The sequence below is a fragment of the Arabidopsis lyrata genome (assembly GCF_000004255.2).
Source record: "Arabidopsis lyrata subsp. lyrata unplaced genomic scaffold ARALYscaffold_2, whole genome shotgun sequence".
NCBI lineage: Eukaryota > Viridiplantae > Streptophyta > Magnoliopsida > Brassicales > Brassicaceae > Arabidopsis > Arabidopsis lyrata.
In genome coordinates, this window is record NW_003302554.1 from 18,900,451 (window position 1) to 18,918,772 (window position 18,322).

The window sequence follows — 18,322 nt, forward strand, 5'->3', positions numbered from 1 at the left end:
CCGCACATAGGTCGCCTTCCACCTCCTCTGAGATCGTACATGCATGGCCAACAATAAAGATGGAAAATATTAGACACAGAAACCAAAAAAATATATAGACACACAAACCAAAAAAAATATTCGACACACAACAAAATATATATATATATATATATATATATATATATATATATATATATATATATATATAGAAGTTGGTTTGAGCACCAAAATTACAATTTACCTGGAGTTTGCGGGGGCTTAAACCTGCAGAGCGTTGCAATCATAGTCGAGCAACGTTTCTTCTCAACCTCATTATACTGAACCCTTGCTTCGAAGTCGCGAGTGGAATTGAGTATCATGGAAGCAACTATTCCGGTATCCTTGGACACATTCCCAAGTGCAGACAAAAATTCAAAGTTTGTCCCCTACAAGATCAAAATAAGACGAAGTTCACTTAAAAGCACTACAACTTATAGAAACCAATAATATAGTAGACAGTCAAGAGAAGCAAAATCTCAAGTGCAAAAAAGAGAGAGAGAGAGAGAGAGAGAGAGAGAGGGACTAATTTACCTTGTGCAGATTGTAGCAATAGAGTTGGTCAAAGGAAATAGGGCAAGCCTGTTTCAGAGTCCAGCCGATATATGACCATGTCTATGAGTCCGTCATCCGTACGCCTGACGGGCCCATTGAATCGATCACACGTGAAGACAGACATTCTTGGAAAATCTCACCCAACCCTAAATTCTGATAAAAGCATTAGATTCAATTGAAATCTTAATACCCAAACCCTATGTTTTTTTGAACATCTATGAGGATCAAATTTTCACCATGCTTGAGGATAAAATCAAATCATATATTAACAGACAGAACCCTAAACCCTAATTTCTCGGAATCATAACATATTCGTCCTCCATGTATCAATGAGTTTATTAGGGTGAAGAAGAACACAACGATATTTATGAATCCAAAAACTTTCTCACTTTCTGACCACGATTAATTAGATTCAATAAATTATAACATCTCCTAAACAACAAATTTATGTTGAGAATGGTTCACCTTTTTTTTTTTCCTTGAATCGTTCGAGCAAATTCGAAAACCTTTTTAAGTGAGGGAATCGAAGCACAAGCGAAGATTAAGAAAGAGGGAATTTGCTCCGTTATGAGATATCAAATTTGGGCCCAATATAAAACCTAAACGCCCAGGTGGCGATAATTTGCGTGGACCAAATTTTCACCATTTAATAGTCGAAGCTGGTAGCAATGGCCTAAAACACGATTTCAGAATTTTGCTACTAGACTAGTTACGGTCCGTGTCAGACTTGAACAAAATCTTACACTAAAAGCCCAATATATATGGGCTTGTGGGCTAAACTGCCTTTATTATCTCCTAAATGAGTCGAAAAAAAAAAAATATATATATCTCCTGAATGAATGATTACATTATTAAAGCTTTTTTTTTTTTTTTTGCCAAAACTAACAATAAAAAGGAAAGATAAGAGTAACTATCAAATCCAGAGAAGCATGAGATCATTATTAAAGCTTGTAAGTGGTGATCATATACCAGAGAGTCTCGGTCGGTGGTAACTGAATTACGCAAAATCGAACCAATGTTTGTCGTCAAGTTCTGAAGAGAGATCTTGGACGTGCCTAACTCCTGGGATGCTTAATAACAGGTTTTGTTTTTCTAAATTCTAACTAAGCATCTGTCTTTTTTTGGTATTAATTCTTTTTTAAGCAACTCTAATTCGAAGCTTCTAGTAAGTTGTCTTGTCTGGAATCAACGGAGGGTTTCAGTCTAATCACAAGAATTTAAAATCTTTAGATCAAAGATCATAAGAAATAGAATTGTTTCCAAACGAAGATAAGGTCAACATAAACTAAGAAGTAGAAACAACGATCAAGAGCTAACAGTTAAAGCCATTGTTTGAGCATATAGCTCTTGCTGACCCAAAAAGAAATAAAAGAACATTAAGCAGTCTAGAAAATGGAGTACGATTCCTAAAGATAGAGAGCTTCATGATGAGGCCTTGATGGAGACCGTCAATCAGATTGATCCTCCGGCTTTGCCTGCATGCATTCAGGGTACTTGAAGGGCAGCTTGATTACAGGCTCATCATCCGTCAGTCCTTGACTCGCCATACCAAATGCATATCCTAACGCAACCCCTACAGGAACTGCCACTGCATTCCCAACCTGGATGTACCTACAAAATTTAATTCAAACCTTAGTTTTTTCATATTAGGATCTCCAGTGCTAAACAACAATCACATGACATACATAGCTAGAGGAGCAGCAAGAACCAAGGACTTACTTTTCCTTAATTGAGCCACAAAGCTTGTAACAATCAGGGAACCCTTGTAGTCTGGCATTCTCACGGACAGACAACACACGCTCTTGCATTGGATGGATTACGCACTGCACCAACCAGTTTTAATAAACCTGTCACTAGAGAATGCAAACTGGAACGTACTCACACACATGGGAAATGAAAGCAAAAGGGCTTACCTGGTTGTGAGGTTCTGCCCTTGTCACAACCGTGTTAACTATTTCGTCCCACCACAATCTACCAAAAGGCCTGACATTCAGATAACAGATGTGTTACTTTCAGTGCATTTAACATTCTTAGGTTATGGAAAGAGGTTCCACAAGAAGCATATTAGTTAGAGAAAGTCACTTTTTTGATTTTCCTTTTATGAATGAAACTGCATAAGCAGGGACCTGTGAAAACCAAAAGACATGTCATATAGAAGCTGCAAAAAAAAAAAACTAGAACACAAAAATGACAAGGTGGCGCGTGGTTTAATGTTTACCACATTCTTTCCAGATTTTAACTTTGCTCGCTTCACCCTAAGGTTAAGTTGCGCTTTGTTGTTGTGAACTAAAACACCAGGCATATCACGAAAATTTGCCCCCTGTAGCAATAAGAATTCAACAACATGAACAAGAAATGATTATACATTGAATGCTTGAAACAAGCACTAAAAATTGTCGCACCTTCTTTTTTGGTATGTAGGAAATTCTTTCCAAGTCGTCATCTCTTAATTCAAGAGGCTGATGATCAAACAACCTGCGCGCCGGATCTCCACCACATACGGGTAATAGTGTCTCTGAAACAAGGAAGATTCGTTAATATTGGATTAAAGGTACCTACCAAATTTATCGAGTTTAAAATGCTCACCAGATCTTTTAAGGCTAATAAAGTTCTCAAAATCTGTCTTAGGAGCAGCATCATTATAATTCCTTACATCATTTGCCTCAGAATTTGTCACCTACAGCATTAATAGAGCACTGATCAATGAACTAGATAGATATAATGTAACATAATCATCAACGGCAGTTCTGAAGTTTAGATACACACAGGTGGTAGGTCACTAATAGCATCAGCCAGCGTAAGAGCGTTGTCTAATTGAAGAAGCTCCTTTTGAATAAGTCCAACTTGTAAATCCTGCATTTACAACAGATGAATAAGCAATGAAATTATAAGTGTCTTTTAAATTTAAATGTACAACCGTCCACACTTGCCTCAAATTCCTTTGGTGTGTTGAATTTTTTCTCAACTTCATGTGTTGGAAGTGGGTAAGGGGGGAGTTTCTGTCAAACAAGTTAAGAGAGAGCAATAAAGATCATGTCCTCTAAGACAATATATTAGTGGTAAATATTATGTAACATATATTTACCTCTGTTGGTTGTGCGGCCCATAAAAAAACCCTGTTTCTAACCTGAGGGAGACCGTAGGATCCAGCCGTCATCATGCCCAACCGCGTCTGGTAATTCATGGCAACAAAGCTAGCCACAGCATGACGTGCCAGGTAACCCTTTGAAAACCTAAGAAGGTCTACAACATTTTCCATAAGCACGTAACTTGGCTTGAGGAAGTCAATGATGTCTAAAAACACCAAAAGTTGCTGGTTTTTCTTATCCTCAAGCGGTGCTTGTTTGTTTCTAAACCGGTTATAGCCACTGATCCCTTGGCAGGGTGGCCCACCGCACACAGAGTAAACAGTACCCTGAAATAGTAATAAACAAATATTGAAGAGACCAAAGTAATTATAAGCTAGGCACTATCATCAAACATGTAGTTAAGATCGTAAAAAGCTTGATAAACTCAACGGGAAGTGGTAAAAGATGAGACTTGAACCCATCTGTCACATACTCCTTGAGCTTCTCCTTACAATTGCTGGAAGAAAAATAAAGTAATTAATATAAATATTAATAAAACGTCAATACAAAACTAGGGCTGGAAAAGTTACCCTAAGCCAGAGTAAGGTTCCCATGTATCATACTTAGGACTGTATCCCTTCCACCTTACCTGAAAGTAATGAAATAAAAATAAAACTAATGTTTGAATTATCTCTTACGAAAGGATAAAATTTGTTTGTAACTAATTGAGAATTCTGATTTATAGTTCAGGAAACAATACCTTAAGATGAAGTGTCTTTTCCCCTGTGCCTTTAGGATCTCCAAAAACGATGCCAACAAACTTTTCTACTTCAAACTCTCCCGCTGAGAGTTCCATACCAGTACTTGCCTCATCTATGTCATCATTTTCGTCACTTTCTTCATCTTCCAACTCAGAAATTGATTCCATTGGTTCAGTGCTTGAACTGAGAGAAAACCTTTCACAGAGCCTTTTCCATTCTTTGAGGAGAATTAGAAAATCTTCTGCGGCTTCATTTCTCACCTGCGCAATGTTCAAAATAAAATAATTACATGAGTAGAAATCGTATCTTTGCTCCTAAGACGCTTTATAAAAATCACCAATAAAGACTTACCTCTGTTTCAGGATGATTATGTCTAAAACTATCACAAGCAAACTTATTTATATCCACAGACCATTTCTGCGAAATCAGAAAGACTCTTGGTCAGATACAGTAAAATGGTAAGTGAGTATTCATAACAAAATTCATAATAAGATTTACCGTAATCAATTTTACTCCTGCTATGGAAGCTCCCATGCAGAAACCTGTGGACATCGCTCCGCATCCACTGTACAGATCCAATAAATATTTTTCATCTTTGTGGAGAGTTTCAAAGCAATTCGAGGCGGAATCACTTGAAAGAGTTGATGACGCAGCAGTATCTGTTGGGATTGTTTGGCATAACAAAAATCATTAGTTTTCTCCAAAACACTATGAAGAAGGTTAATAAGAATATGAACGATAAAATTGCAAAAACCAGAGCTTGTTTTAAGTATTTTTTAGAAATGACCAACTAAGATATGATAGTGCTCATGTCAATAACAGTAAAAAGTCTCGGATGGTGCTAGAAACTAAATAGCATGGACATTACAATTAGTAAGAAGCTAATTAAAACCGCAACCAGAAGGAATAAAATTTCAAGTACAATCATTTGCACTTTAAACGACCAGCTCATATAAGATAATACTGATACAACAAAACAGTAATAAGTTTAGGATGTGGCTACAAACTGATTAACATGGACAATGCAGTTAAAAGGAAGCAAATTAAAACCGAAACCATAAGGAATAAAAATTCAATTACCATCATCTGCACTTGTAAAATTCAGATATGGCACTTCGTACTTCATATCATAGTAATAGTCACATGGAGGAATAACCCTTTGCTCGATTCTGGAGGTAATCTGTTGTAAAAAGTGTTAATTAGTATAGATAAATAAATTCATAAGAAGCCAAATCACCAAACTTTTCATACACTGCGCCAATTGAAATTAGAGTATTTGATACCTTTGGTAATGGGACTTTAGCGATGTTGACTTTCGAATAAATGCAGGTGAGAGGATTATCGTCCTCAACATTTGATAGAAACACCCTCTTTTTTTGCACAAGTTCGGCAAATCTTTCGATCAACTATAGAATACAAAGAACACAAATGAGATACATAAATTAGTACTAAGGGATCTAGTAAACTCAAACGCAGTAACAACTCACAGTATCATTGGGTCTGTAAAACCATCGAATCCGAGAGTAAGGCACCCCATCATCTGCTTCGAACATTTCAATAACTTTTCCAATAAAATTCAGCTTCCCTGGTAGACCCTGCATGGTAATTACATAAGGATCAGTGGTTGACAACAAAATTTTCAACAATGATTAACAAAAACCATGGAAATTGTACCAACCTAACATCTCAACAAAACAGAAAAACTGTAGCAACATAGAATCTAAACAGAGATTGACAAAAACCATGGCATAAATGAAGGAATTTCAGGAAGCTAAATGTACCGTGACGTAGACATCGTCATTGAGGTTGATGAGAACTCCATCAACCAAAGCTTGCTCGTAGTGACGTTTCGCTAGCTTTATCTTTTCCTTTTTGTCACTGTAAATCAAAACAACGAAAGGTCATGACACCCAACATAAGACAAAGCAACAAAATCATAGAAGAAGCGAACATAGAATCGAATTTCAACAGAGAAAACAAACAAAAAACCCTAAATTTTTACCCCTTCGTCGCCGTCGCAGCTTCAAGCTTTGTTTTCTTGGATGGGTAGCGATGAGGCCATCGAATCATCGACTCGACAACAGACACTGGTTTCCCAGCAAAACACAGATCTGACTCTGGCTCAGCGCGTTTCATCTGTTTGTTTTTCACTGCCATTTTCGCGTAATCGGAGAAAGCTAAGAAGACGAAATGAGCAGAGAAAGACCAAGTAATGATGAAGCGACGGAGAGACGAGGTCTATATGTACTAGTGTGACTAGTGGAGAACAATCAGAGAAAGAAAACCCTTTTGGAAATCGTCGTGGAGAAAACAAATTAATGAGAAATTTTAGGAAATAAAATCAATTTCGAATCATGGAGAAATTATAAATCGTTGTGGGGAAATTAATGAGAAACTTTAGGAAATAAAATCAATTTTCGAATTATGGAGAAATTAAAGAGGAAATTTAGGAAATAAAATTAAGCTTCGAATTTTGGATATCTTTGGAGTGAGCGGGAGAAATCTCAACTCCGAGCGCCCATTTTTTTAGTCTGCGTGAATTACTTTTAGCTCCTCGTTATTTCTGGTAATTTCGAATTTTACCTCATTCTATTGATCCTAATGGGCCTAATATAAGGGCCCATAGAAAGTTATGCCATGTTCGACGTAAATGATACTAATCAGTCTTTTTTTTCTTAATTTTTGTAAGGGATTGAAAGATAATTAGTGGAGTTATGTTCCCTATCTCTTTGGAACAGACCCACGTTTCCATGTTTCCATTTCTCTCAATGTTTCCGAGTTGTGTAGGAGTTAGAGACTTCGTTATGATTAAATAGAAAACCCCAACAAATAAATAAAACCATGTTTATTTTTTTCTAAATAAAAAGTGTTCATTTGTGTTCTTATCATTTTTACTTGTAGCTAGGCACATGCACATCCTATACTCTGTTCCACGAAATCCCTTGTATATTTGTATCTCTTGTTCCAGTTCAATCACATGCAAATTGTGTAAACGGAAAAATGTTTATTAACTATGTTAGCTTTAGACATTCTATTGTTCATCATTCATGGACATTCTTTTCTCGTATATTTACCTTTTCTTTGTTATTAAAGAAGTAGAGGGTGGTCCATAAACTTTTGTTGTGGAGGTTGGACCGACAAGGTAATCTAGGAAGAGATATATTGTCGTCGAAATTGATTAGACAAAGCAAAATAAAAACAAAATGCATCACCTCATAAGTCACTACGATGAAAGCAAAAAAAACTGTACTTTTGAAACTAAAGGTGGATGTGTTTTCTCTTTTTCAGCAGATGGTATATATTGATGATTCAAAAGAAATCAATCATAAATTTTTGGGAATCATATGTTTGGTGATAAGATCACAGTTGGATGTATTAAAAATTGAACCGGTATGACTACAACTACATCGCAATATCATTGTATTACGATCAGATCACAATCATGTGCTGTTGTTAGTACTAATTAACAATTTTTTTTTTTTTTACTAACAATTGGTAATCGTAATTTCAATATCGAGCGACCAAGAAATATATATAGCGTTTCATTTATCAACTACATATATAAAATTTTCAAATGCATTTGGTGAGGTTTTACTTTACTTTTATATAAAACACAACTGATTAAGGAATTGATTTAACAGTTTAGTTGACTCATATATATCAAGGGTGCCATATATAGTTTTGTAAGCTAACAAGAATGAATATATAATCGTAAACAAATGATTAATAACATTTTTATGTGAGATGGATGTGTATCGTTTTTAAGTTTTTGACACTCAACCGAAAACGGGAAAATGGATTAAAAAAAAAATCGAAACGAAAGTGATTGTCGGGAAGATTTGATTGGCTTCATAATCCTTGTCCAAATTGCTAATTTACCTAACACTTAAACAAATAAAGACAGCTTCTTCATATAGGGTTCTGAATCAAACGTCTCACCTAAACCCTAAATAAAGGAAGAGTACGTACATACGTGTATATATTTGTAATCCCCAAAAAACGGTTGTATAGTGAAAAAGGATTATGTGATTATAACAAAGAAAAACGAGGTGACACCAAAGATAGACTCATTTGATTAAGATAGACTACTTATAGCATTCATTACAATAGTATAACATGATATCATGAACACTCATTATATGTGTTCCCAGATAAATCAATAATTCATATAATTACTACATTAATTTTCTTCTTTTTTCAATTGTCCACTACTATACAGTTACATGTGTGGGCTCTATAGCTCTAGGTCAGATTGCACACATCAAAAGTGTCCTTTTTTTCTTTAAACATCATTCAATTTGAAAAAAGGTCACATGTCCGTCCAATTCCATAAATAGAACTCACACTTCACTTCCCACGACCACATCAGTTCACATCTTTATCAATTTTTTTACTTTCATTCTCTTTATATATTCTCTCTAGGCCATATACAGAGAATATACATGGATCCGTCCATCAAAGGAGATCAAGAAATGTTAAAAATCAAGAAACAAGGTCATCAAGATCTTGAGTTGGGTTTGACCCTTTTGCCACGTGGAACCACGACTTCGTCAGAGCTCAATCTCATCGATTCTTTTAAAACCAGCTCATCGTCGACTTCTCATCATCATCAACAGCAAGAACATTTGGCAGATCCGAGAGTGTTCTCTTGCAACTATTGTCAAAGAAAGTTCTATAGCTCACAAGCACTAGGCGGCCACCAAAACGCTCATAAACGCGAGCGCACCTTGGCCAAACGTGGACAGTATTACAAGATGACTCTCTCCTCCTTGCCTTCTTCAGCGTTTGCGTTTGGCCACGGTTCAGTCAGCAGATTCGCAAGCATGGCATCGTTACCATTACATGGCTCGGTGAATAACAGGTCGACGTTAGGGATTCAAGCTCATTCAACGATCCATAAGCCCTTTTTAGGAAGACATACGGCGAGTTTAAGCCATATTTTCAAACAGAGCATTAACCAGAAACCGACCATCGGAAAGATGTTGCCGGAGAAATTTCACCTTGAAGTCGCCGGCAGTGATAACAGTAAGATGATTGGACATTTCAAGAGAAATCAAGAAGACCATAATCAGTTTAAGAAGATTGACTTGACTCTTAAGCTATGAGCTCTTAAATTGTCATCTTCTTTTTAGTCTTCATTATAACTTTTTTTTTATTCTCATATTTGTTTGATATAATGATTGACGGCAGGGTGTGTTAGAGTTTCACTAATCAAGTTGTACTTTTTATATATTCCATTGATGCCTTGTGGGTGTAATTCAATATTTGAGGTCTATTTTAAGTCCATGTAGTACAATACTAAAAACTATTTATTTTTATTTTTATTTTACTAAAAACTATTAAAATGGACTATATATATGGAGAAATGTTAGGTCGTCCACGTACATTTACTATACATTTATTAGACTGGTGTATTTATTATAATCACAAATGTGGACAGTGGACATCACATGTATAACATAATAATAAGATGAATATAAAAAATAATATCATCTACTCTCTCCGTTTCAAAATATAAGGCGTTTTAGCTAAAAGCACGCCGATTAAGAAGATTTACTTTTTAAAAGTTCAGTCAATCATAAAAGAGACTGCATAATAAAAATAATCATAAAATATTAAAATAATACTCCCTCCGTTTCGTTTTACTTGTCGTTTTAGAGTTAAAATTTTGTTTCATAATAGTTGTCGTTTTAGGTTTTCGATGCAAATGTTTGGTGAAAATTCTAGTTTTATTCATACTGTTTTAATGTTTCGGCCAATGAATTTTTTTATAAAATCTATACTATTAATTGAGAATCACTCAAATTTAAATAACCTTATTTTGGTAGAATATTTACAAAGATTGCCATTGCAAAATTTGGATACAAAGAAATAACAAATTCTCACGTTGAAGGGTAAAAAAAAGACTTTACATTTAAAAAAAACGCGGATCTTGGATCTTCACCCGGATCTACCAATATTACAAACAATTGAGACACGCGGATCTATATTAGCTTATTTGGATGATCCGATTATCATTTGAGCTGAATATTACTGGGTTGGTGACATTTGAGCTGGGCTTCTTAGACGTCTAATGGGCTTCACCGACAACCAAATAAACCAAATAAACCGAAGATACGTTAGTTACCATTTAATAAGATGCATATCATTATGTTAGTTACCATTTAAGATACGTTAGTTACCATTTAAAAAGATTTCTATAACAAACATATTCAGAAATATCCTTAACTACATAAATTTAAACAGATTTCCATAACAAACAAATACTCGACAATCGTTTTAGCTCAATTAAATCATAATCACATCTTCCCAATTTATTAAAATCGAAATTATTTACTTTAAAAAATAATTCAATTACCAAACTCTATCAAAAACCTTATTTTGAGATATGTTTAAATCAAGAATATTCCCTTAAAATCGAGCATCTACCTTATACGGTTGTTGATTTAATTCTCTAAACCCTAAAATCTTCTAACCTCCCTCAACTCATATAAATAGACGCCTAATGTAAAGTTCAGAAACACACTTACCTTTCATAAAAGCATTCTTCTCTTTTTACTATTTCGTAACCATGGCTGCAAATCAAGGTATCACCACCCTTGCTGACGTACGACCTTTCAAGACGAATTGGAAGATCCAAGTGAAAATTGTCCATTCCTAGACACAATATATGCAATTCACTGGTGAAATAACAGAGATAATCCTTGCAGATCAGGCTGTAAGTATACATTATGTGCTTCATTAAATCTTAAGATTCTTTACTACTTACAATAATCATAAAACTAATAACTATTTTGTTATCTTCTATATAGGGTACTTTGATACATGCTACTGTGAAAAAACAACAAGTGAACAAGCTTCAAAGGTACATCCAAACTGGAGAGTGGAGAATTGTGGAACACTTCACAGTTGCCAAATCTACGGGAAAGTACAGGGCAACCAAACATGGGTTCAAAATTTCACTCATGAACACGACTGTTATAAGTCGTATCCCTTCTATTAGCGAGGAGATTTACTTGGATTTGGCTAATTTCCCAGATATTTTAAATGAAGCAGGCTTGAATGAAAACATCTTGATTGGTACCAATACTTTTCAAAGTTTTATTTCATATTTTAGGTTGGCACGTACATTGAAATATGCATCTAACTTTGTTTCATCTTATCACGTGTTTTCAGATGTACTTGGACAGGTCGTGAGTTGTGGAGAGATGAAAACTCATGATGTCAACAACAAGGCCACAAAAAGACTTGAGTGTGAACTGCGAGACACCAAGTAAATTTCTTCCATATTTATACTTATAAATTTAGTGAGACTCTATCTAAATTTTCTAACAGAATTAATGTAAACAACTATTACTTGATAGTGATGAACGATTACCATGTACTCTGTGGGGGAGATTTGCTGAGGCATTGATGAACCACTGTGAGAATGCAGGCAATGAGAGGGTGATTTTACTGATTCGTCTTGCCAAAATCAATTCATCTAAAGGTATTTCACACTCATTTTACTATTACCAATGTTATTAGAAAGATCCAAATAATAATATCAATTTTACTATTGCAGGTGTAAGATCAATTTCCAATTGCTTCGAAATGTCATTGTTGGAAATCAATCCAACCTATCCTATTGTCGAAGAGTTTGTGGCCAAGTAAGTGATATAATAATAATACTCTTTCGAGATATTATGCTAAAAGATGTCTATACTAAAGAGATTTCTTTTTGTCTACTAAGTTTGCCTCCGGAAGTGTTCCCTTTGACTATCCAAGAAGATCTTCCTAAAGAAAGCAAGCTCGTGAAGAAGAAGGAATATTACAATCGTTTTCCCAGGAAAACAATTTCTGAGCTCTTTGAGGCTACTGAGGTATTTATGAGTATTATTCTAATTACAAGAACTTTTAATAGTAGCATACACTTTACTAATTATTTTTTAAAATGGGTGTGGGTTGGCAAATACAACATTCTCTGTACCATCATGAATGTTGACACAGACTATGCTTGGTATTTCTTTTGTTGTCTGAAGTGTAGCAAGACCGCATACAAGATACCAAAAGTTGAAAATGAGATTGTCAAGAAAGGTAAGAAACCAATGTTTTGGTGTCCAACATGTAAGGAAGATACTCCTAAGGTTGTACCAAGGTAACTACTTGCTACTTTTGTATTTTGTACTAACAAAAAATGATTACATTATGTCTGGACCTGTTTTAATAGTATAGATGTTTGGTTATTAGGTACTTGCTAAACATTGCAGTGATGGACAACACTTGTGATACTAAGTGTAAGGTGTTTGATAAAAATGCACAAGAGCTAATTGGAGTGTCTGCTGAAGATCTCCTTGAAGGGAACTGGGAAGAGGTAATATATCATCAGGTTTTTAAATCTAAAAACATTATTAAGTATAATCATTGAATAAAATTAACATATAGTTAATTTTTTGCAGATACAAGATCCCACGAACTTGCCTCAACCAATAAAGGATTTGGTTGGAAAAACTTTCCAGTTTCTGGTCTCAATTGGGAAGGATAACATCACTGAAATTGATGATACATACAAGGTGTCTACAGTATGGTTGGGTAATGATTTTAATACCATTGATAATGTGGAGGATTCTGACCTTCAGATAGAACAAGCTAATGAGCTAACTGGATCGTGTTTTGATTGCATAGTGAGTACCAAAGTTTTGAATAACTTATGTGCTGCTTAACATCATCAAATAAGAATAATGTTTATTTTTACAATTCTACTTATGTTTACAGGAAGGACTTGCTTTGACTGGAAATAGTAGTGAGACCACTGATGTCACTGCTGGTAATACATCTACTCCTTCGTCTAAGCAAAGTGTGGATGATTGTTCTGAAGAAGGTGAAGGTCAGTGTTCTACTACTAAAAAACCATGTGTAGCTTCGATTCGTGATGACATTGAAAAGGAAAAGATCCAAGGTGATAAGGAAGCAGGTGCTAAGTGAAAGTGATGGTGGGAGCTGCATTGGAGTTTTTAGCTTTGTTATTTTCTTTTTTCTTTTTTATGTTTAATGCTTCTTAAGTCATTTGTTTCCAAACTTTATCCTACATTTAGTTTCATGCTTTAATTTTTATCTATTTCAAGCTTTCCACTACATTTTCTTGCAGTCCTATCAATAAAGACTACAGAGATTTCTACTCATGTCCTACTGTTAACAAATACAATGCCTACTACTATTATTTAAAAGATAATAAATCAGATAACACTAACCTTTGAAGTGTTTGTCGTACAAAGATATTTATGATCTTTAGTTCCAACTGTACCACCTGTAGTCATGAATTCGTATTGCACCTGTAAATGAATTTAAGTTTCTGTCAAAAAAAAAGATGACTAACCTGATATCCTTGATGACTAACTTTATATATAGAACGATGTATGTCTATACTTTGATTAATAATATAGATACTTCAGAAAATTTTGATTTGATCAATCAATTTGAGAACATGTTGAGATCATGTTGACTGTATTACTCAATCACTTTCAATATATAACACATTACAAAAAGAAAAAATTGATAAAACAATTAGTCAACAAAACTGGATCCAAAACTGTCAATGTTAGAAAACTTTCTTCTCAATATATTAATTGACTAACCTGATAAAGATTACTCTGTCTAATTGATATTCAAATAAATGATCCTGAACATATATAGCAACGGAATTGGGAATGACCATTATCAAACAAAATTAAATATTCTCACAGAGATATAACAATTAGTTCACAAGATAATTTGTTATTAAAAATAAATATAATATCTAATTAGTATCTTTACTGTTATATATGACCTATACAAAACTGGTTGTTTCGATATCATATCAATTTTATCACAGATATATATCTATATGTATAAAAACTTCACTGATTATCGAGAAGCTCATTCAATCAGTCATCTCTAAGGTTACTATTAATTTCGACGACCTGTAGACTATTTACAGGTGAATCAATCAAAGTTTTTAGATTTCTTATTCTCTATCCTTGCTGTTTCTTTTCCAGAATGAAGAGGATAGAAAAAGACTCTAGCGATGGAAATAACAACAGGCAAGAGAGTTCTAACCCAAAGCGTTCAAGATCTAAACAAAATGGAGAAAACACTAATCCAAACAAAGAAAGAGACAATGAATGTGGTGTTCAAGGAAGTTTTTCAAAACCTATAAAAATATGCTGCAAAAGGTAATCATTTCTATTCTTTTGAAAAGATGGAAGACTTTAGCTAATATGCTGTACTAATGATCATTACTTTTGTATGTTTTTACAGGGAACCACTGGTTTCTAACATGCATTTGGGAAGTATTGGTGTTACTGTAATTATTTCCCAGAGAAGATGCTATTGTTTTGAAATAGACTATCTGTTATTTTCATGTTTATTTTTCCCAGAATCTACACCATTTTATTCAAAAAAGCTTAACTTTATTTTACAAAAGTTTTCAGTGTTAATAACTTCATATTAAGCAATATGAAGTTAAATAATTCATATAAAGAATCACTCCAGATTATCAAACAATAGCATAATTTATATATATTGCTAATATTAAAGGATGAATCATCGTTTTCATCTTTTTCAATACTCAGACTAAACAATATGATTATCTTTAAGAATTAGAATCTGACTAACCTTTAACATTAAGATTTGTCAAAAAGCCATCAACCAATACCAAATATCCTTCCTCCTTCTGAATTCAAGTCCAAGCTGATTCTTTGTCTGCAAATAATTAACTTACGGTCATAAGTCTTAAATATTTTCAAAAATCTGAATAATTCTAAAGATAATCACCATAACGTATTAGAATTCAAGAACTTTTACATTTAAAGATCTCAAATTCTCCAAACTGACATCAAATCAGACTTCTCCAAACCAAATAGACTCGCAAAATTGTTACTTAGCCTGCAGCCATTGAGCTTTGTATCATGAGTTAATTATCTTTGGAAAGTTGTTATGTTTTATAATAATCATTTAAAAACTTATCTCCTTGGTTCCTCTTCTCTTGAAAACATATAAGAATGTCTGTAACAATCTGCAACTATTATATAAACAAAATTAATTAGATCTATTTCCAGGTTTCAAAATATACTGAACATGCAAAAAATATATTCCAAATTGAATAAATTTAATATCTGTAATCAGGATTTTTATAGAAACAGCATGATTCTTTAGCTAACGTTATCAAAGAACATGAAATCAGATGTAAAAGAGCAATCAGTACCTGAAGTTTCCTCTGTAATTCACAATTTCACAATACTTCCTGAAAAACGAGAATGAAACAAAAATTAAAAAACCATCCTCAGAACCAAATCGACAGATTTACAACACTTAAAACAAAATAAAGACGAACCTCTTTTCTGATCTAACAATTACATCTCCACAAAGTATCAACAAAAACGAATTATATGGAATCTGTGACAATTTTGGAAACGAATCATCGATACCGACAAGAATTTTTTTTTGTCTAGATCTATCAGACATCGATTGTTCGATTAAGAATTATCTCTTCAGATAATAAAAACAAAGTTTACGTAATGGGTCAAATCTCTTACGGCCCAATATGATTTTGTATGACCCATAACAAAATATTTGTGTTTCAGTTAATGGCCCATAGAATTAAGTTTTTACTTTAGTATTAAACATCTTATGCTAAGTGTATAATTAAACTATTTATTATACTGTATAACACCTTTCTATTATGATAAATGTTGCATCTTTTACTAAATACACTTTTCTGCAGAATATATAATTAATCAAAATGAAAATAAATGTATGTAGTATTGTTTATTCTAGATTGATATTTTTACTATTAATTACATAAAACAATACATTTAAATTAAAACTTTATGTAAATCCTATCGATTCAAAATAACTACCCGCACGTATGTGCGGGTCCGGATCTAGTATATTAATAAAGGGTAAAACAGAAAATTTAATGTTTTTCTTAATTTGTGTGAGAAAACTTTAAACGACAACTAAAACGAAACGGAGGGAGTATATAATTTGCATAGAAACTTGAAAACGACTTATATTTTGAAACAAAAAAATTTCTCCAAAATGCCTTATATTTTGAAACGGAGGGAGTATTAAAGATGAAGTGAAATTAATTCCACGTAGTACGTAATAAGATGAATATCTCTATACTATTAAAAGAAAAATACAAATGAAAATGGGTCGGGTTAAAATCAGAAAATTGACCCGAAATTCTGAAATCGGATCTTTGAAATTTTTTTTGGAATATAAATTCGAATTAAGAATGATAAATCGAATAAAAATCAAATATTTATGGAAACAAAATAAAATCTAATTGTACTTATGGTAACTAATTATATTATACAGTAATTACGTATAATAAATTGGTTTATATATTTTTGGAACTAATTCCATAACAATTAACATTTTTGTCATTAATTTCGCTCCTTTTAGCCAATTATCATTAATTGAAAGATATCTTACTTGTTTCTAAAGATATCTAGAAAATTTATCACAAATAAGTAAAATAACCCATCTGTTTCATAAATTAAATTGATATTTTTATTTTAATTAAAATAAATCAAAATTATGGTATTTTCATACCTATAGCTTACCAAAGAAGTTTAATTTTTAATTTATAAAGATTTCTCGAATATCATTTAGAATTATTCAACAAGATGATAAGTATTTATTAAATTTTGTGAATCATGAAAATTAATAATTAATTTTCAATCATTATATTTCATCTTTCAATCTTTCATCTAACAAATAAGATACATATTCTATTATTCCTTTGTCCAAATTTTATTTTGTTGTATGACTAAATAATATTCCCATTAGAGCTGTCAAACCGAGTTGATTCGTCCCGTTAAGCCTGTTTTGCGAAAAGGCAAAAAATATTTTGACTTGTAGTTAGTCGGTCCGTACGACCCGCGGATAGCATATATGAAATACAAAGCCGTCCCGCAAATGTATGCGGATTTGCGGGATTGTCTGTGGATTTTGTTTAAATAATTTTAAAGTAATCAAAATTTAAAATACTACTAAAATAAATAAATAAATAAAAATACTATTAAGAGTTTGTTTAAATTACCACATGTTGAATAAATTATAATTTTATCAATAAATACTAACATGCGAGCTGATCCGCCAACCCGCGGATAAAAACCGATTAAACCTATGACCCACTGCGAATTAATCCTTGTGGCCCGCTTATTTGCGGGTTTAATATATTTTCTCAATTCTGCCCCATAGTGAGATGATTTTGGCTCGATCCGCGGTTTTTGACCTAAAGTGACTGCTCTAATTCCCATGAATCGTCTAATTTTATAATTGTAAAACACAAAATTCTATTTTGTAAATCATAATTAATACGATGGGTTTGTTTATAAACAATTTAACATTTTTCTACAATTCGTTATTATGAATATTTATAAGTATACTACACGATTCGCTCTACTAAAAACACACACAATATTAAACTCAACGTATATAAAGCAATATTCCCCCGCGGTGCACCGCGGGTCCGATCCTAGTAACTAAAAAAAAGTGGAAGTACAAATTATTGTGGGATATAGTCGTTGAGAAGCAAAATATGTCCTACGTTATACGTATTATTATTGCCCACTAGATTGTCACCGGTTTATTAGCTACACGTGAGCTGACTTTAGTCAATTAATATCCATATATATATATCTCTTTCGGTGTAAATCATGTAGTCTTTTGTGTAAAACAAAAAAAAAGAAATGTAGTCTTTTGTTTTCCTTCTCCTAACAAAATAAAAAAAACATTCATATATAGTCGTTTCCCAAAAAGATGTCCTTAATTTATAGTAAGTGGAAGATTTATCCATACATTATAAAATGACAAAAATAAACCACCATAAGCAAGGTTTAACATTTTATAAAAGAAAAAAAATATACAGAGTGGATACAATGTGATTATCGA

The 18,322-nt window shown here is 33.2% G+C and overlaps 2 protein-coding genes and 2 long non-coding RNA genes across 6 annotated transcripts; 2 read left to right on the plus strand and 2 right to left on the minus strand.

Moving 5' to 3' along the window:
• Positions 1 to 1,462: 1,462 nt before the first annotated feature.
• On the plus strand, positions 1,463 to 3,507 carry LOC110231050. Its single transcript, XR_002334140.1, has 3 exons — positions 1,463 to 1,654; positions 2,995 to 3,124; positions 3,202 to 3,507. It is a non-coding gene; the product is annotated as an uncharacterized LOC110231050 (long non-coding RNA).
• Positions 1,778 to 6,909, minus strand: LOC9325339 (putative DNA (cytosine-5)-methyltransferase CMT1). The gene is made up of 20 exons (XM_021035782.1): positions 6,405 to 6,909; positions 6,184 to 6,280; positions 5,890 to 5,997; positions 5,686 to 5,808; positions 5,483 to 5,582; positions 4,901 to 5,061; positions 4,754 to 4,819; positions 4,402 to 4,662; positions 4,232 to 4,290; positions 4,092 to 4,158; positions 3,659 to 3,988; positions 3,504 to 3,572; positions 3,340 to 3,426; positions 3,160 to 3,250; positions 2,976 to 3,088; positions 2,792 to 2,893; positions 2,656 to 2,699; positions 2,487 to 2,556; positions 2,293 to 2,396; positions 1,778 to 2,184 (listed from the first exon to the last, which is right to left on the minus strand). The coding sequence occupies exons 1-20, from the start codon at positions 6,557 to 6,559 to the stop codon at positions 2,022 to 2,024; spliced, it is 2,370 nt and encodes a 789-aa protein (XP_020891441.1). The 5' UTR covers positions 6,560 to 6,909; the 3' UTR covers positions 1,778 to 2,021.
• Positions 6,910 to 7,996: 1,087 nt separating this feature from the next.
• On the plus strand, positions 7,997 to 9,647 carry LOC9325340 (zinc finger protein 1). The gene has a single exon (XM_002887766.2). It carries the CDS (start codon positions 8,845 to 8,847, stop codon positions 9,505 to 9,507), a length of 663 nt encoding a protein of 220 aa, XP_002887812.1. The 5' UTR covers positions 7,997 to 8,844; the 3' UTR covers positions 9,508 to 9,647.
• A 540-nt stretch (positions 9,648 to 10,187) lies between these two features.
• Positions 10,188 to 15,924, minus strand: LOC110230634. 3 transcript variants are annotated; one of them, XR_002333766.1, is made up of 8 exons: positions 15,753 to 15,918; positions 15,624 to 15,662; positions 15,224 to 15,440; positions 15,035 to 15,121; positions 13,633 to 13,713; positions 11,781 to 11,823; positions 10,933 to 11,059; positions 10,188 to 10,480 (listed from the first exon to the last, which is right to left on the minus strand). It is a non-coding gene; the product is annotated as an uncharacterized LOC110230634 (long non-coding RNA). The 3 variants fall into 3 exon arrangements; XR_002333767.1 differs by lacking the exon at positions 11,781 to 11,823 and having other exon boundaries at positions 15,194 to 15,440; positions 15,753 to 15,924; XR_002333765.1 differs by lacking the exon at positions 11,781 to 11,823 and having other exon boundaries at positions 15,753 to 15,891.
• Between the last annotated feature and the right edge of the window lie 2,398 nt (positions 15,925 to 18,322).